The sequence below is a fragment of the Zymoseptoria tritici genome, chromosome 5, assembly GCF_000219625.1.
Source record: "Zymoseptoria tritici IPO323 chromosome 5, whole genome shotgun sequence".
Taxonomy (NCBI): Eukaryota; Fungi; Ascomycota; class Dothideomycetes; order Mycosphaerellales; family Mycosphaerellaceae; genus Zymoseptoria; species Zymoseptoria tritici.
In genome coordinates this window covers 2,785,564-2,805,197 of record NC_018214.1, presented here as the reverse complement: position 1 = coordinate 2,805,197, position 19,634 = coordinate 2,785,564, and the positions used below count along the sequence as shown (strand labels likewise).

General features: G+C 50.8%; 4 protein-coding genes across 4 annotated transcripts; 1 reads left to right on the top strand and 3 right to left on the bottom strand.

Annotated features, from left to right (window-relative positions):
- Nucleotides 1–5,363: 5,363 nt before the first annotated feature.
- On the top strand, nucleotides 5,364–7,174 carry CDC1 (cell division control protein 1; the record flags this gene model as incomplete). The annotated part of the gene is made up of 3 exons (XM_003852360.1): nucleotides 5,364–5,879; nucleotides 6,012–6,154; nucleotides 6,236–7,174. Coding segments are annotated over 3 exons (1,491 nt in total), but the record flags the coding sequence as incomplete, so codon positions are not given.
- Nucleotides 7,175–9,654: 2,480 nt separating this feature from the next.
- On the bottom strand, nucleotides 9,655–11,421 carry MYCGRDRAFT_93598 (uncharacterized protein; the record flags this gene model as incomplete). Its single annotated transcript, XM_003852359.1, has 1 exon — nucleotides 9,655–11,421. One exon carries the CDS (start codon nucleotides 11,419–11,421, stop codon nucleotides 9,655–9,657), a length of 1,767 nt encoding a protein of 588 aa, XP_003852407.1.
- Nucleotides 11,422–11,585: 164 nt separating this feature from the next.
- Nucleotides 11,586–12,316, bottom strand: MYCGRDRAFT_104697 (uncharacterized protein; the record flags this gene model as incomplete). The annotated part of the gene is made up of 1 exon (XM_003852358.1): nucleotides 11,586–12,316. The coding sequence occupies one exon, from the start codon at nucleotides 12,215–12,217 to the stop codon at nucleotides 11,768–11,770; it is 450 nt and encodes a 149-aa protein (XP_003852406.1).
- Nucleotides 12,317–13,488: 1,172 nt separating this feature from the next.
- MYCGRDRAFT_41898 (uncharacterized protein) lies at nucleotides 13,489–14,518 on the bottom strand (the record flags this gene model as incomplete). Its single annotated transcript, XM_003852357.1, has 3 exons — nucleotides 13,489–13,703; nucleotides 13,742–14,058; nucleotides 14,112–14,518. 3 exons carry the CDS (start codon nucleotides 14,516–14,518, stop codon nucleotides 13,489–13,491), a joined length of 939 nt encoding a protein of 312 aa, XP_003852405.1.
- Nucleotides 14,519–19,634: the final 5,116 nt, after the last annotated feature.

Genomic DNA, 19,634 nt, shown 5'->3' with positions numbered 1-19,634 from the left:
GACTCGAATTAACCCTTCTTAGCCTACTTAGTATTCTCTTCCTTCTAGGTTATAAGCTACGTCTTAAGGGCCGATATTACCGCCTATAAGTATAGTATCTAAGGAGTAATACCTTAATTAGCCTTAAGACGTACTTAAGCTCTTAAAAGAGCTATCTAGACGACTTAATATATAGAGTAACGCTTATTAAAGCGGTTATTCTAAAGCTACCGAATATACTCTATATATACTCGAGTACGTTAACTCCCTTAAGGGACTATTAGGCCCTCTATAAGATACGCTTAACGCCTATTATTAGCCTAAGGAGCCGTACTAACGAATAGGTTCCCCTAGGTAGCGAAACTACTTAAGGGGAGTACTAGCTTATATATAAGGCGGCCGGAGAAGGTTAGGATTAGGTTATAGTCCTTAAGTAATCCTATCTTTACTAGGATTAAGGTCTAATCGATAGTATATAAGAGCCTCTCTCCTTTATATATTAGATCTACGAAATCTTCCGCTATATTAAAGAACGGTAGGCTTAAAGATTAATAGGTCTAAGCTAGGGCTAGTACGTTCTAAACTAGAGCTTAAATAGAAGTAGGTATAGTACTTAGCCTAGGAGGCGGGCTACGGCGATTACTTAGACCCGAGAATACTAGCGCTTAAGTACCTTAATAATTACCCGTAGTAAAGAGATAGGGTGCCGGCCGAGAAGGCGTTAGAGAAGGGCCTTATTACCCTATATAAAAGAGTAAAGGTATATTAGCCGGACGGATCGTACGTACCGCTTAAGGGTTATCGCGGCGGACCCTATTATCTAGGATTAAGGGTATTCCTTAGGTATAGTTTTCGGGAAGCTAGAAGGATAAAGGCCTAGTACCTAGAGATCTCCTAAATCCCCTTAAAGGATCTAAGTAAGAACGCTCTAGCTACGAAGAAGTAGTATCTATTTCCTTACGAGTAGATAAGGGACCCCTTAAGTTAGAAGAACGAGCTATAATAGCTATTAAGTTAATGTCCTCTATATTAGCGAGATTTGTCTAACTAGTAAGGAAGGGGTTAAGTAGCTAAGTAACCCTACCCGGTCTAGAATCGAATAGTCTAGGACTAGAAGGCGGCGGGCTTAAAGGTACTTAGATAGGCTCCTCTAGGAGCGGAATTAAGACTTCTTCCTTAAAGTCTACCTACTTATCCTCCGTATCGTTATTACCTTTCTTAGCCTTTAGGTTCCTCTTCTTAGTTCTAGTCTTTCCCTAGAGTTTAGAGTTACTAACTAAACATTTCTCGTAGTAATTAGTATAGCTATAGTTAGTATAGTAGCTAAAATAGCCTCCGCTACTATAGTATAACTTAAAGGGGCTAGCTTTACGCTTACCGGACTCGTAGCCGTAGTTACCTTCTTAAGGACTACTACTAAGAGCTTAAGTAAAGAGAGAAACTAAGCGCTATTACTTATAGGCCCTAATAAGGTAACTGTCCGATTCGCGCTAGTCTAAGCTATATAGATCGCCTAGCGAGAACGCTTAAAGTCTATTAATTAAGGTATTAAGTTAAGAGATCGTAAAGGTAGCTAGGAATTACTAAAGATACTTAATAGGTATATTCGATACTATAATTAAGTAATATATTACTTCCCTTATCTCTATATATATAACCGCGATACGGTTAGAGGCTAGATTAGGAGTAAAAAGAGCTTTAAGTCGAGCGCTAATAGAGGCGTATATAGCGGTACTATTAATATTTCCTTAAGAGTCGAAGCGATCTAGCTTAGGGTATAAGCTACGAAGATCGGGAGATCGATTAAGTACGTTACGAGGTATCGTAGGATCCTATCCTTAAGTAGTAGTACGATTCCTTAAGCCCTGTTCTTAGTTCGCGAGCTAAGGATTACGCTAAGGAATTTTATAATTATTACTTATAGGGGCGCGTATACCTAGTAGCTTAGACCTAAGGCTTAAGGTAGAGATGTCGAGCCTATTACGCTAAGCGTTATAAGCCGACTTATAGCCGGTAGCTCGCTCGTATCTAAACTTAGTATACTCTATACGGTCGCGCCGAGATATAATATTAGGCTAGACGAAGAGTTTCCTTAAGGCGAACTTATTTATTAACTCTTAGGTAGTAGTAGCGCGTAACGACTACTTCTTACTACTTAAGACTAAGCTAAAGGCTTAGGTTAATATTCTTATATCTAAGTATCTACGCTTAATAATACCGATAGTATCCTAAATAGCCTTCTTAGAAGGGAACTTAGAAGCTAGCTTACGAGGAGACCGGCGTAGCTACTTATCGACCTTATCGTCCTTACTTTTATTATCTTTCTTACGCTTATCTTCGTTACTCTTTACTATAGCGACTCTTACTTAAGGTATAGTATATTATTATAAGGTATAGTAATCGTAGACTATATAAAGGTCTAAGGGAAAGGGAAGGAAAGGATTATAGAAGTTAATAAATAAGAGAGGGTTTAAAAAGAAGAACGTAGTCGCTTTTATACCCTTAGAGGAGCGACCTACTAGTACATTTAACTACGTATTAGTAGTTACTAGCTTAAGGCTTATAATAGTACGTAAATTAGATTATTTACCTACTAGAATTAGCTAGACGATTATACTTAAACCCTTACCTTCCGAGCTTTACGGAACTTCTAGATTACGCTCGTTTATTCGAGATTACGTACACCTACTTAAGAGCATTAGTATATAACTTAAGCCTTTACTTAAGGTTGTTACGAACGCTTAAGGTTACGTATTTACTAAAGGGGAGGATATTTAAAAATACTAAAAACCTCGCTTAGGTTTACTTAAACCCTTAAAGCCTTAGGCATCGTTTTACTTAAGGGCTCGTTATTATTACATAACTCGCTCGTTTTAGTTAGTCTATATAGCTTAAGGGCCTTCGCCCTTATAATTAGTATTATTCTTTTTTTCCGCTTTTTGATCATAAGGACAAGGTCACGACATCATTCATAATTGAAGTTACACTCGAGCCGTGGTCATCACATGAATGGCGGTGCTACCAACGGTCAAGCGGTGGTTGACAGCGGTATATAAGAAGCTAGATTCTCCCATTGTCGCAAAGCAGATCACACACTCTTCTCCCATTGCAAAGATCAATCATCAGCTCTCAGCGTTCGCAAAAATCGTCATCCGAGATGCTCTCTTCGTCCTCCTTCATCACGCTGCTTGTCTGGCTTCTCGGCCTTGTGCAAGCAGTGCCTCAGGAAATCCCTCAGGCAAAACCTCAGGCAATGCCTCGGTCGGTCTCGCGTCCCCATAACGACGCTGCCATCTTCGAACGTGCGGCACTCGATTGCTTCGCTACCCGCCCGACTGGGTTTTTGGAGCCGGATGCCCCTCAAGTCGACATCACCCGCGCTATAGACGGCCGCCTGCAAGCCAGATTTCCTCTCGGCCCGAACCTTTCCATCGACGTCGATGCTAGAGGTCTGACCAGATACAATCTTCAAGTCGTTATCGCTATCACGTACACCGGGACCCAAGGCGGCACCCTTGCTACGACCCGGCGACGATCATAAGTCATGCATTGTGTTGTTTTTTTCCTACTTTGAACTGACTCTTACTACAGCTTTGATTCGCAACCGCATCGAGGAGATCGATCGGAGAGTCATCTTGCCCCGCAACGGAATCGTCGCTTTTTCCGACACCTGGTGCCTCGACATTCGAGGGCTCACCGGCCGCTGGTTCATTCAGCTCGAACTAGTACCTGGCCAGTAATACGACGCTGCTGGATTTCTTTATCGCCAGAGAAATCAACACTACCCGCTGTCCATTGGCCATCTGGAACAACACGGGGCACTTGTGACTTCCGTTTTTGAGATGGGTTCGAAAATTCTCCGAAAGTACTGCCATGCTCAGACCACGCTTCCCAATTCACCGGTCACTTCGCATTCCTGGACGAACTGAAATCTTACTTTTCTGCATCACTCAAACTCGACAAGCGAAAACTCGACACAAAAAAAAAGACGTTTACTTCCCGGACAAACCTCTGCTTCGAAACGATATTCGTCTACTGCAGCCTCAACAAACTTCCGCTCTACAACGATATTCAACTATCGCTACAAACCTTGTCCGACACGCGCGATCCCGGTGTGACTCAAGGCGCAGCCTAGAACTTCTTGCTCTTTGTATCCAATGCGCCTCTTTGCCGCAAACTCCTCTCACGCGCCCTCACACTCCATGTATGTGTTTGCTGTCGTGACAAACGATCGGTTGCCCAATCATGCTTCCGCATAACGTGGCTACCTCGTGCATGTAGACCGTCTCGAGAGCCTTGTAGATTTCGTACCGAGTTTGACATGTATGTCTGTTGCAGCAGCTGCGTTGGTTTCACTCGGCTTCCCGAGAAGTGCTCGGTCGCTCGTGTGGCCTAGCAAGTCCTTGGTCTGGACGAACGGCGGCCCATATTCCTCCAAGTCATAGTGTCTTTCGGTATGTCGATGATTTCTGCGCCCTTAATACATGTGCGACAAAAGGAACTCTGGTCTTGTCGTCCAGCCCCTTGGGTCCATATCATCGAATCCATGACTAAGCATGCCTTGGGCGCTCCCCAGCTTGTTTCTCCCCTTTTTCCGGCTTCCTGCCTCTCCGAGACTCCGACTATAGAGCCACGCACAACGTATCGGATAAGAGCGTCGTCATGATGTCGCCGATGAGACGATGCGGACGATGGCTTTGGCTGATTTGCGATCTGATGACACCCGCGGTCGAAGCAGCTGAAGCTTTTCGAAATTCTGCCTTCGCCACTTGTTGCCATTGGTGCCGCCTGCACGAGAATGTCCACTTCGATGCAGTCATACGCTGTATCGATGACCGAGAGGCCACTGATCAGCGATCTCCTGGACCCCACGCGTAGTGCTCATGCGGATCAATTCCGATGCCCGTCCTGCATTGCATGCATCTGCCGGCCTGGTCGTCACACGGCCGCTTCAGCTGTTCGGATGGTTGTAGCAATCGATGAGACATCTGTTCACTGCTATGACGCCCTTCTCCTCGCTAATGGATGCTGCCGTCAATTGCGTGTCGTCAGATCATGGGGCTGCAAGAATGATGGAGGACCTGCAAAAGGAGCTGCGGAGTATGAGACACCAAGAGAACATTGATCTAGGAGAATTCCTGTCCATCTCCGGTTCGTCAAGGGACGATATTGTGGAATTGACGTGTTCGGATTGTCAAGGGGATAGAGAGATTGTGGAAATGTACGACAGTCTCCTGCGGCTTTGAATTCGTTTCGGATCCGGATCTCCTCTCGGGCTGAGGTCCGCCCGTCTAGCCGCTCGCGCCGGACCCTTGCTTTCGAATCCGACATTCGCGATTTTATTGTCGTGCCTCCGTCCTCGTCCTGATCCTTCAGACTGTATTCTCCCTTCTGATACGCGACAGGTCGCGTGTACGGCGGCAACCTAATCTTCACTTCTTTCTCATTGAGCAGCGACCACGATGCGCACTCGATCCAAGCAGAATCGATCATGAACGCTCAGAACTTCTACGTACAGTTCTGCCGCCGAACAGCACGCCGCTACCCCTTCCTCCGCCGCTTCTCCGTCACCACGATCGGACTGATTCTCGTCTGGACGATTGCAATCTACACCGGCGAGCGCTCGACATTCGCATCACACATCACATCCTGCGCCTGGGAGAGTTGGGAAGAATGGCCTCAGGACGCGGCTCCGCACCGCCTGGTCTTCGTGTCCGATCCTCAGCTTGTTGATCCGCATACATACCCAGGTCGACCATGGCCGCTGTCCAGCCTGACCGAGTTCTTCACCGACAAATACATGGCCAGGAACTTCCGTCTTATCAACCGCGAGCTCGACCCGGACTCGATTGTATTCCTGGGAGATCTGTTCGACGGTGGAAGAGAGTGGAGAACCAGCCGTGCGAAGGAGTTGAAGGGAGCACCGCGACAAGAGCTGATAGATCTTGGGATATTGCGGGAGAATCAAAGAGAAGGAGAACGCGTGGACGTGAAGACGATTGATGGACAAAAGGTAACGACCGACCTGCGAGAATTCATCTCAGGTGAGCAGGGTCGGTGGAAAGAGTATGGCACATCGCAGTGGACGTTGGAGTACAATCGATTTGGCAAGATCTTCTTCGCTCCGGAACAACTTTATCCTCGTGCCGATCGAGCGATCACAGCAGCTCGTGACGTGCCCATGGATCCCGTGGCCATAGAGAATGGTGCGAAGAGCGCTCAATGGAAAGAATACCACATTGCAGGCGGAAAGCAGCGCAAGATCAAGACGAATTTGCCAGGAAATCACGACCTTGGATTTGGTACTCGAGTTCAAATACCCGTGCGGGACCGATTTGAAGCCCACTATGGCGACACCAACACGGTGTATGTCATTGCGAACCACACATTCATCAGTCTGGATACACCGTCTCTCTCCGCTGCAGATGAGATGACAGATCCGGAACACAAGCAGCAAGCGCGGCTGGAGCATGTCTGGCAGCCGGCGAATGACTTCTTGAACAAGCTTGACGCTGCCGGTCCCAAGGTCGTGGCGGAAGCGCTGAATGAGTACTTCCCGACCGCACGCCCTTCGCAAGGGTTCAGTCATGAGGTTTTTGATCCGAAAGAGGCGTCGCGTCGACCGACCGCTGACAAGCACACTGCGGAACCACGACTACCGCTCGTACTGCTCACGCATGTGCCGCTCTTCCGGCCAGATGGAGATCACTGCGGTTCTCAAAGAGAGCGCGGAAGGGCGATACCCATCAGTCATGGCTATCAGTACCAGAACGTCCTCACTCCGGGACTGAGCAGTACTATTGCGAGGAAGATCTCCGAGACGGGAGACCTTGTCCACGTCTTCTCTGGAGACGACCACGACTATTGTGATTTGGTACATCGCTTCAATGTCAAGCCTTGGATTGATGGCAAGATACAAGACAAGCCAGTCATGAAGGCCATTCGCGAGATTACAGTCAAGAGCTTTAGCTGGGCCATGGGCGTGCGAAGACCCGGCTTTCAACTTGTCAGCATGTGGAACCCGGTCGATGCTCAAGGTATCTCGATTGGAGGCACGCCGACGACAATTCAGACACATCTCTGTCTGCTGCCGGATCAGCTGAGCATATTCATCAATTATGGCCTGCTGCTCGGCGTGACGCTCGTGGTGCTGATTGTGCGCGGCGTCGTGCTGTCATTGCGCAAGCCCGATGCAGCCGATCTCGGTGAGGACGACATCGCTGACGAACCGGATCGCTTTTCTTTGCCTCGAACATACTCATATCACGACGATCGACCTCTGCCCAACGGAAGAGTAAGCGGGTATTCGAGCCCGAACAAGCTGCCCAGTAACGAGGCAAAAGGCCGTCAGCGAGCCTCGTCCACGTCGACCTCACATAACGCTGGCAACGACAACCAACATCTTAGCGTCCAGCGGTCATACAATGCACGTACGCGAAGCGTCAGTCCCGCGGCGTCGCTGAATGGAGCTTCCACGCTTGGTGGGTACGGAATAGAGAAAGCCGGCTACATGTCCAATCCTCGGTGGCACGATCCAGACCAGGATTCGGACGAGGAGAGCCATGTTGGAAGTCATTATGGGGACGACAGCCAGGCAAAACATGACAAGGGCTTCCGTGCAAAGCCTCCTGGTAAGGCAAGGAGAGCATTGAATTCGTTCTTGGAAGGGCTTCTGATTGTCAGTCTGCCGGCTGGATTACTCTATGGATTCCTGATCAAGAACGGTTGAACATTACGTGCACTGACGAGTGTATCACTCCTTGCACATGCCACGTGGATGCGGCCTGCCTGCTGCCTTCGTGTCGCGAGCTTGACAGCGTTTCGCGGGCGAGACTGCTAAGGAGGTCATTGCAATCAAGCACGCACAGTTGTGCTGTATGGCCTCAATGCAACGACATACCAACTCGGCCCTTCGGGTGGCGGCGCCTGGCCGAGATGTACGCACTCGGCAACACAGCAGCTGGCTCCATCATGCAACGAGCTATACACTATATGAACTGGCCTTGTGTATCAGACTTGGTCGCTCGTCGTTGCATTTTGGGCATTCCGCGTAGTGGCGCTCGCTGCATTCTCCGAGTGATCTGCGATGTTCCGCGCTCGAAGCTTGGTGTCGCCAGCAGTAGCCTCACTGGCTTTACGTTGGCAGGCGAATCTACCGACTCGCTGCGATTTACAGGAGCAGCACGGGTCTCCGATCAATATAATGCAGTTGAATATAACTTGTTTTCAGTCATCGCCGTTGGTCCAGAGACGAAACACGATTGCCTATCTCTTGTGTCGCATGGAATGCAAGTTTGAGTGGCAAGTCGAAGCCCGTTCATGCTCTGACATGGGACTGTGATCAACGACAGGGATGTGACGCTCGATGAGATAATACAAGGTGCATGCCAATCATCCCCGGCAATGTCGCAACTGCTGTACTCCGCTGTGCCGTCAGGGCAAAATCTTCCGACAGAGACCACAGCATCAAGTTCCGGCGCCCTCTTCCTTCCGCCACCTGCGTATGAGCTGATCTCACAGAATCCCACCGACGTACGCAACTATGCCATCGAAGAACTCTGCCGGCTCTGAGCCCGCACAAATTCGTAAGGCCCATGTTGCTCGATCGTGCAAAACTGTCCTGACATCATGCCAAACCACAGCTCACCCCAGAACCGTTGCTCTTGAGCGACAAGTTAATCTAGAAATTCGAGCGGGCAACTTTTCCGAAGCGATTCGCATTCTGCTTCTTGCCCAGCATGACCAGCGTACGTGGCTATTTACCGGCGCCATACCAGCGACGTCGCTGATATCCTTGCGCAGAAACCCGAAAGCCCGTCACATTCTTGGATCTTCCTGCGGAGCTTCGCAACCGTATCTATGAAATGTCTGGCTGCCTTCGAGTGATGTGTGACCAGAAGAAAAAGTTTGGCTTCGTGAGCACAAAGCATGCGGACATCATCAGCCGGCACGACTGGAGGTGCGACCACGACAGCGGCATGAGCTTGATGTGGGTTTTCTCAAGTCGAAGTTGTGCAAGAGCGTCATGTTGACTATATGAACAGTCCAATACCGAGCGGTTTTGCCAGAAACTCGTTCTCGATGCCCACGCTTGATCATGTTGACCCAAGACGCCCGAGAACCTGGACCACCTACAGCTACAGTCGGAGCGTAGCTCAGCAACCGGACCTGACTCGTGTCTGCCGTCAGGTCCGAGACGACACCATCCCTATGTTCTACGGCAACAACCATTTCGTACTGCTCGGCGACTATCATGCTTCGAGACTCCGCAAATGGCTGGACATCATCGGGCCATCGAATGTTGCTTTGCTGAGGACTGTTACCTTGAGTCTAGGCGTTAAGCCTCATGACGTTGAAGCGCAGACGGCGACTGTCCGCATGGCGAAGTCGACATACCAGATGCTAAAGGAGAGTCTCAGCCAGGAGACGCAGCTCAATGTCGCTTGGTTCGACTACTATCCGCCTTACTTCGAGAATGTGGATGCCGCTAGCATCGAGTCAGCTTGAGGGGTGCACGATTGCTTCGGAAGTTCGAAAGAGCGAGGGTCTGTCGTTTCTGGTCACTCGGCGAGTGTCGGGAAGTTGTCGTGAGTAAGGAGATCGATGTATATTCGCATGGCAGGCGACCGCAACAACTGAAGCTGCTCCCTACACTTCGCATCCACAACTCCCCACTCAACGAATCTTATACAAACAAGGCTTCAAAACCTTCGCCTCATCATCCGTAGCCACCTCCACGACCTCTACATCCAAGAACTTCTTCCCCTTCTTAAACCTCTCCTTCCCCTCCGCCCTCTCCTCCTCATCCGGCACACCCTTCCCCTTCGTCGGCGTGGCAGCCTTGACAAACTCCATCTTCACAAACATCTTATTACTCAAATCAACACTGCTCTCACCATTCTTGACGATCGCCTCGTTTTTCAGCAAGAAACCTCTCCGTCGGAGAACGTCAACAAAAGCCGAAACGTCCGTCTCCTCTGTCTTCGCTCCCTCCACGCCATCGACTTCCACAGCCAGAGCGTCTTGTTCGTTGACTTCCTCGCCCTCGCGTTGTTTCGCCGCTTCGGCTTTTTTCAGCGCCGCGAGTTTCCTCTTCCCGCCGACGCTGTGCTCGACAACTTTGCCCTTACCTCCGCCGACACGGCCGAAACGGGACTTGATCTCGGCTATCCAGAGCTCGCCTTTCCAGTGGAGGATGCGGTAGGCTTCTTCGATGAAGGAGATCCAATTCGTGCCCATGAGTGCAAGACAGAAGATAGCAACGTCCACGGAACCATCTTCGGTTGGGATCTTGGAGATATCCGCTTTCGTGACGAGTGGTGATGGAGAATGTAGATCGTACGACAGAACCTTGAGGTTCAATGAATGTCCTTCGCCCGAGTCGCGGAATGTCTGCGCCAGTCTTGCGTCGCCACAGCCCAAATCCGCGATGATGGCCACACCCTGCGTGCGAGGTAATGCAAGAGCTTTGAGATCGTTCGAGTCCTCTGCTTCAGGAGCAGGTTTCTTGCCCTTGGCGAATTTGCCCTTGAACGGCTTCTTTTGATGTGGCAGTCGAATGGCTCCACGGGAGCGTATCGTCTCGATGAAGGTATCCACTGGATTTGATGGCCAGACAGCAACTTGTTGGCGGAAACCAGAGTGATAGTCCTCGAACATTTGTGGATCGCGGCTGAAGAGCTGCAGAGCTTTGAGGGAGGGTTCGGTGTAGAGTGTTTGATTGAGATGGCGAAAACGGGCGGAGATCAGCTTTTGTCGCATGGCGGCTTGCATGGGCGTGAGCGTAGGTGCTGCGGGCGCTGGTGCTGGAGCAGGCGGAGGTATGGCTGCTGCTGCTGTTGTTGTAGCTTTTGCAGCTGCGGGTGGCCCTTCACCATCTCTGCTCTCGCCAGACTTTCTCCGCTTGTTGTCCTTTTTGTTTGAAGTGTCCGCTACCGTCTTTTGCACCTTGCTGTCCCTCTCCAGCCTCTCAGTGCCAGTCTCAATCTTCTTCACCTCCTCTTGCGACACATCTTCCTTCACCTCTCCTCCCTCCGCCTCCACCTCCTCTTTCCTCTCCTTCCTCTCTCCCAGCGGTGTATCATTCGCACTCACCGGCTTCTTCGCCGCCTTCTTCGCCGCCTTCGCCGCCTTCTTCTCTTTCTTCGTCTTCGGTCGATTGATCTCCTCACCCTCCACCTTCGCCTTCTTCACCTTCTTCGGCGGATCCGGAGCGCCTCCCTCAATATGCTTCGCCCACAACTTTCCCACATCAGCTTCACTTCCAGCCGGTCCTGGTGCATCGCCGCGTTTGCGCTTCTTGCTCGCCTTTTGCTCTCCATTCGCAGCGGCGGAAGTCGGCTGGTTCTTTTGTGGTTTTTGTGGGAGTGGGCCGGTTTTGAAGGGTTCTGTTTGCGGTTTGAGTGTACTCGAGTTGACGGCCCAGCCTTTGACTGCGAACATGGTTGCGGTGGGAGGGAGGATGTGTTGGGTGGGCGGGAGTGTATTTCACGACGGAACAGCTCCAAAAATTCGAGGTCGGAGATCGGAGACTTTTTGAACGAGGGTCTGAATTGCAGCCTGAGGCATTAACAGGACTTGGGAGAGAATTCAAGATTCAATACGATGGAGACAATTTCGAGTTTCATTACTTGAGTGTGCATTCATCAAGGAAAGTCATGCTATGCTATGCAGGCCATTATTTACATTACACTGATCGTCACCTCGTCCCATGCCAACTGCCCATCAACCTTCCACTTCCAGTCGATCAATCCTCCACATCCAGTCGAATCTCATTCTCGAGTCCAGCTTAAAGCTGGGCAGGAGTGTAGCTCTGGTCGGGCTTGACAGGGCCATTGCCAGCGTTGGCGATGGTCGCGTCGCTGTAAGACGGGTAGATGATCTTGCGAGAGCTGTCGACAACAGACAGGGTCGTGAAACCGTTGCCGGGGCCGAACTGGCCGCTCCAGCCGCTGCCGATGGTGTAGTCGCCGCACTTGATGTTGCTGTAGTCGGTCTGGTCGGCCGACTTGCCGCCGTTTGCCGCGACGGAGTAGGCGCAGCCGGTGACGGTGGCGCCGTTGTCGATCGCGTAAGTGAAGCTGCAAGAGCCGTTGGCGCATTGACGCTTGAAGTCCCGGATCGTCCATTGGGCGTTTGAGACCATCTTGGAGACTGCGACATCCGGGACAGGAGCCGGGGCGGCGAAGGAGGTGCCGGCGGTGGCCAAGATGGCGAGGACAGTGGTGGAGAACTGCATTTTGAGGTGGGTGTTGGTTTTGGTGATGTTGTTGGTGGTGTTGGATGAGTCGATTGTTTGAGTTGATGAGGTTGTGTGTTGTTGTGGATGAGAGTGTTGTGTTGGTGATGAGAATGAATCGAGAAGAGAAGGAAACCTGCCAACCTTTATACCATCTCCGACGGCATCATCCTCTCTGGTTTTACCGGTGTCGACCCACCAAGGTCAATACGGAAGCAGATCCCTTCCTGCACCCGCCGTCATTTTGACCATGCTGGATGCTCGAGTGCCAACGCTACGATGATGTGTCCGAGCCTGGCGTATGTCCAAAATTGGATACGATGTCGATTCTGTCACTAACATGGTAGTCTGCATTGGCGCAGCGTCGATCGTTCAGGGTTCAGCCTTGTAGCACTGCAGAGAGGAACAAAGAACTTGAGATTCCGGGCTATGCCGGCGGCGCTGACCTGCAGATCCGGTTCGAATAATACCGATGTGGTATGGTCTGCGAGGGAAATCCTTGTGGACGAATAGGACTGAAAGCGGTGAAGCTGTGAGCTCGAGGATCAGTCTCGTATAAGCCGAGTCGTCACTGCATGACATGACCAGATGTCTCGTATTCGGGGCCTTTTGCCCGTGGAAATGCCTCATCTGTTGCTGGGAAGGAAGAATGACTACGCAAAGAGGAAGGAGGATGAAGTCGAGATCGGCAAGGGTTTCACGAAGGGACTCGGATCATCGTGCCGCTAGTGCGGCTCCGTGTTCCCAGATATAGCATCGACCTCGTTCTGCCGTCGTTTGCCGTCATCGTCATGCTTTGTCCTTCTGCTCACCGGCTGCTTGTACCTCATAGCGTGAGCCATGGTCACACTTGTGCTGTCATTGCACCGACAAGGTAGCAGCGACTTGTGGAGATGGCAAGAATAGAATGCAGATCATCACTCCCACGACTGACAAAGACAAGCAGTCCCTCGACGGATCAACATCGGCTATGATGAAATGTCTCCTCTTTGGACATACAGCGTGAATACGAGCTGATACTTTCTTATGCACTCTCGTAAGACGGCTGATCGTCGGTCGATGCATCAGGAAGAACGTCGTATTCGTGTGGTCTAACTTCAAGCCATGTCATGCAGCTCTCACTGCCGGAGACGTGCACCGCTCTCCGCGTGCCGAGTCGAGCCTCGAGAGCAATGATCAGTCATGTTCGCCCCGTCGGTCCGCCTCTTACAAGAGCCGAAGTGAGAGTCATGGATCAAATCTCACGTTGGTTTCCAGGATGCTACACAACATCACTCCGCACCCAACTGCCTCGCCAAACCAGCCGCCGCAAAAGCACCCATGCTCATAGCATTAGGAACAGCAGGCACAGGCGAAGCACAATCCCCGACAGCAAACACACCAGGAACACTAGTCTCATACCACGGACTGCTGGTCTTGATGACTGCCGTGTCTGCGAGCTCCATTGATCTTGGGCTTGGGTCTGTGAGCCTGCTTGTCGGGTCAACTTTCGGCACGCAATAATGCTGAAGTGAAGTTTTCAACTCACCATGAAGCCATGCATCACCTTTGATCCATCCTGGACATGCACGATAACCTCTGAAGCTTTCCCCTTCACTTTCTCCAGACGAGTGACCTTACGATTATCCATCTCGAAAACGGAATCTTCACCCAGGACATTCCGGATCTGGCTCTCCAACTCGGCATCCCCATCGGTGTAAATCGTCACACTGCTAGTAAGTCGCTTCGCCATACGAGCAGTGTGCACGGCTGGCTGCAACTTTCCCAACACGCCAAGGGCCAAGATTCCCACTGATTCGACTCCACGGTCTTCATAACCGTCGCAAAACAAGCAATGATATCTGTCGCAAATCAGCTTGAGAGCTCAACATCGACCCCAGCCATAGATTCATACACTCCTCTCGCCCAAACATCATCATACCCAGGTATATCAGGGTATACATCCTCCATCCCGACCGCCAGCGCGACCTTCTTGCCCGTCCAGACATTGCCCTTGCCATCAATGGCCTCAAACCGACCATCGCCATTCCATCGTATGTTCTCAATCTTTGCGTCTTCAATGCGAATGGTATCATATCTCGCCCACAGATCGGCCCGGGCTTTGGCTCGGAAGTCAGCTGGATCTCGATGATCCCAGGTCACGACATTGTGCATGTGGTTCGTTCGAGCATTGCGGTATACGCCCGATTCGAACACGACGGCCGTGTAGGGTTGTCGAGCGAGGCCGGTGGCGACTGCGAGGCCTGCTGGTCCGCCGCCGACGATGAGAACGTCGATGAGAGCAGGTGCTGCTGAGCCCATGGTGGTCGCTTTGCTTTGAGGTGTGAGGAGGTTGATTGAAGACGCTGTTCACTTTGACTTCGCAGGCAATTGATCTGATACCTGGAGTGAGCTGTTCGAAACCATTGATTTATAGTATCGAGTAAGTCGTCGACATACAAAAGTCTCCGGCGTCGTTCGGAGACTTCGCCTACCACCGGACTCATCTACCACACGGGGCCGCTGCAAATACCCTGGGAGCGGACAAGATGTCTCCATACACAGCAGATACCCTGCACATCGAAGGTCCGCGAAAGAAAGGCTCGTATCCTTCAACGATACTCATAATCCGGCATCGCTTCTCCGAAGATACTGTGCTTTGTTCACGGCACGAAGTCTGCATCGGAAACTTCAACAATCGGCCCAAAGCATCTGGTGAAATCTGGTCGCGGTGCCAGGAAGCTTCATCATGATCTTTCCGGCATGCCGTGATCTTTGAGAGCGACTTGTCGCGATGTTGAAAGTCGAACGAAGACCTTGGAGAGGATAGGACAACAAGATGCAGAGCGTGGTGGCGTGGGGCCAAGCCCTGCCGAAAGACACTGGCTCACTTGACTTCAAGAGCACATCTCTACTACAAGTCTGGTGGACTGCCTGGATCTCGTCGAAGATCAGCGTCACCGCTTCTCTAGGCTGGATGTGTTCCAATCGCTGCGTACAAAAAGAATGCCATACACGAGGCTTGTGCTGCTTCGACGCATGGGATTGCCTGCATCTTCGCTCCGCCACGTGGTCTGCTCGGCCGACACGTCTAACACTTTAATAGCTCTCACACCGCCTACAAAGTGCGAAGCGTAATAGGTCTATTCGAGTCCGTGGATTAACGCTTCCTGCGTGCGGGCAATAGTAAGTTACAGTGCCAGGATGTTCCCGGCTAAGGGCGCTTAGGGTTAGGCTTAGGGTTGGGTGCCCGCACAAGCATGAAACGGATACTCACCGAGCTTCTCGCTGGCCCCCTTCTTACCTATGAGGCGACTTCTGTAAGCTCTTCTCCTTCTAAAACTATCATCGGGGACTCTAGCACTAGTAGCAACAATAATATTAAGAAGCGCAGACTATAGCCGAAACTCCTTAGGAACAGAAGCGGGCATATCTCTTTAGCTATCTAAGAACAACTACGAACCTCCTCTTACGTATGCTTTCGGGACAGTCCGAATGGAATCTAGACGGCTACTTCTTCTATAATGCATTTATATACGCTCGAGAGAAAATCGCCGTAAGTTTACTAGATAATGTTCCCTAGGCTACCTAGGGTTACTATAAGTCCCTACGCGAGGATGCGCTATAGCGAACACATTCTATTCTAGAAGAAGTAAGGACTAAAGTACGGGATACTCGAGCTACAACTTACGAAAGCTAACCTCGTTATAGAAGCGGCATATCCTTCTAAAGAATTATACGTATATGCTGCCTCCGATTACGGACTATATTAAAACCGTAGAGCCGGCCTCCGTTAAGATAGAACAGAGTAGTAGTACTCTCGGCGCTAAGCTAGATAACACTAACTAGACACCGTTCTTAGACGCTCTTATGCTCTCCTAGACGCCGATATTTATTATTCGGAACCCGATCCTAACCTTCGAAAGCTAGGTCAGAGCGGAAGGTAAGCCCTTCGTAGACCTAACTAGCTGTTTTGCTCGAATCCCTACTACTTTTATATAGTATAGGAGTATTGTCGACTAGTATCGATCGTAGCCCGGCGTAGAGCTCTTATTAGTTTGGTTACCGGTTTAAGATAGTGTCTTACTAATACTAACTAACTACTAGCGAGGCTATACTAAATGTACTATTAGTATAATACTAACTTACGTAAGAAATTTAGGGGCCAAAATGCTACGATCCGGTCGGGAAGGGTGCCTTCGGTATTGCTATCGAAATTAACCTCTAGATAGCGGTATACTAAGAGATCGCGAGAGGCGATTTTCTTCGTAACTTATTACGGTCTACGACCTCGCTGCCCTCGTTTTATTAGCTGCGGACGTACTTCCGGTTAGTTACTAGTCGCCGACGTACTCTAACTAACGCTAACTAAAAGGCCGGCAAGGGCTTACTAAACTAACTAGTAACCGGCTTAACCGTAACTAACGACTAAAGAAACTATACTAATAAGAGCTCTAGCCCGGCGGTAGATCCTAGGTAGTTATCCTCGACGCCGACGATATTCTTACGGATCTATAGGTAATAGGAAAGTTCTACGATATAGTCGGAATAGACAAAGCGGAATTGGTACGGGAATAGACTCTAGCTTTAGAACTTAACGCCTATACTAGCGTAGCGCCGAGCCGAGACATCGTTCCTAAGGACAAGGCTAGGCGCTTCTATTATACTATTAATACTTCGTCTAGGATTATGTCTAGGAAGACCTCCGCTGGAGTTACCCTTGATGGTAGGGAGAAGGAGTGGATTGAGGAGTTCGGCCCAGAACAGGCGGCGTTGCTGAAGGGGCGAGTGGAAGAAGCTTGGCCGGACTATGAATACCTGCGGTCTCTTCGACTTCAAGCCTGATCATTAGATCTCTTTGCGACGAGATCGAGGAAGGATAGCTCGTCTGCTGAGTATACTACCGCCGCCGGCTTCTCTTCCACAATCACGGCGAACTCCGGACCGGGCTGGAAGTCCCCTTGAAGCGAAAACAAAACTCAAGGAGCTCGAGTCGATACCTAGGCCGAATGCAAGCCTGCCGACAGGAGGACCTTCCCTGGCGACCTGAGGACGGACTGTTCGACAATCTCGCACGCGGAGCCGGCGATAACAACCTGACGTCGTCCGGTCCACTGGCCAAGAATGAATCTCCGTGTTGCTGACAGCCATGTTCATGAATCCAACGCTCGTTATCTCGGAACACACCTACATATGTCGTCCAACCTTTCTCGTCAGCATCAAGTGGTCGATATCGCAACCGCACATGCACGAAAAGTGTTTCACATGAAGCCTGCGAGGTGCGATCTTGCCTCACGCGAACAAAGTTGACAGCCAAAAAGGCCGTGCTCAACCTCCTAAGCTGGACATTGCTGCGGCATTGTTTCAACTCAGTTTTCCGACATCGAGCAAGAGCAGAATATACTATACACCTACGACAGAAAGGAGAAGTGCCCTGCCGGCGAGATAAAGCGCTTAATGGACATAGCACAGAAGGTGTACTTCGAGAACAGAGTCGAGAGATGATGGCTGGTCCGGTCTCGATCTGGTCCCCGTGGCTGTAGATTTGTTCCATGGGCAAGGCGCCGCAAAATCCTCGAGGGTCTGGGAACTCAATGGAAAAGCTCGGGAGAGAAAGGAGTCGGTTGTGGGACCAATTCAGTGCTGAGTTGGGAAGGGGTCGACGCGGACTTCGCAAAATCCCGCCATCAAATTGTCAATCCAGCCTCAGTTGGGAGCCCGTCATCTGAAATTGGTGGCTGTCTCCCAGCCACATGTGCTATGTCTCCGGCTCACCTAGGCGGCCAAAAGGCTTTCACACACATTCACGTCGAGATCGGAAGCTGTTCGCCCAACGAGTTCTGGCAGCACATTTGTTCTCGCGAGCATTGCACATCCGTGCGTTACATCTTTCGAGCTGCTCTATTAAAACACCACTTCCTCTACCTTCTCCCTTGTGACAACCATTTCCAGCACCAACTACCGTAACACACACCAAATACCACAACGCACACCGCATCCTCACCAACCGCCACTATCGAGTCGACAGACCCCAAAAGCAACGTGAGCACCGCGTTTTCTCCGTCGATCGATCCCGAGCTGTCATACAGCTCGTGCATTTTTCCGGTTGATCAAGCCCGAAGGCCGCTCCAGCACAGCCATCTTCATGTCGATCCTCCCCAGCACCACCACAAACCCCAGCACCCTCCAGGTCGATCAAGCCTGAAAGACGCTCAAGCACAGCCTTCTTCGATTCGATTCTCCCCAGTGTCTTCACAAGCCCTAGCACTCTTCTAGTCGTCACATCCCGCTGCATCCGCAAAGAGGGCCATATATGCGTCGATCCCACCCAGCCCAGCATCGAGGCAGCCTTTGTTATGTCGATGTCCCCCACCGCGATGAAGGGTGCACATCTCCCCCCGGCGGTCGTTCCCGCTCTGCTCACAGCTTCTGCTACCTTTGAGTCGATCATTCCCCATGCCCCAGCACCGAAGCGCTCTCCTCGTCGATCTCTCCCATCAACCCTACTGCTTACGCAATCTTGCGGTCGTTTAATCCTTTTGATACCATTCTCTCGGCTTCTGCTGCGTCGATCTTTCCTCAGCTAACATTATTACAGCGCCCGCTAAGTCGACAGCCTCCAAAAAGGCGACAGTGCCGTTTGCCTTGAGTCGTTCGGTCCTCAACGACACATCAGGTCTCGCACTGGCTGAGTCGATCTCTCTTCCGCTCTCAATAAGCTCGCGCCCTCCGGGTCGATCCTCGCTCTCATCTACATCGGGTCTCGCCTCATCCAACTCCTGTACCCATCCGCTCCTTCACCAGGGATCGCATCTTCCGGGTGGATCTCGTCTCCTCTTCTACACGGGCCTTGCACTTGTTGGCTCGATCTTAGCTCCCTCCCACATCAGCCTTTGCACAGTCTAGGTCGATCAAGATGCCAAAGAAAGGAGATATCAACTATCGCGCCAAGCGTCACTTCAAGAAGATGGATGACAACATTGACTTGTATGTCGATGCCATCTTCTCTCGCGATCCATACTGCAGAATCAAAGACCATGGCGGAAGGAAGGCTGTGACTGCGATCGACCCAGCCGGATACCAAGACAGAGAGAAAATCCGCGATGAATTGAGTTCGATGTATTTCCAGATGTATGACGGGTAAACAGACTACGCGTGGAGACAGATCGAGAATGCCGCCGCGAGAGCTAGACCTCAGGAGGCGAGAAATCGCAACACTCGCGCCTACTATGTTCTTGCAAATAAGTTCAAGCGCACGACCAAGGATCTGAAGCAGAATTGGGAGACGAAGTGGGACCTGACTCAAGATCCTGCGACTGTGCAAAGAGCCGCCCTTGCAGTTCTCGCAGCGGCTCAGCAAGTCGCTATTCCTACCACGGCTTGCCTACGTCGACGACACAAAAATCCGCAGAAAAGGGGAACTGGGTGAGCGGACAAC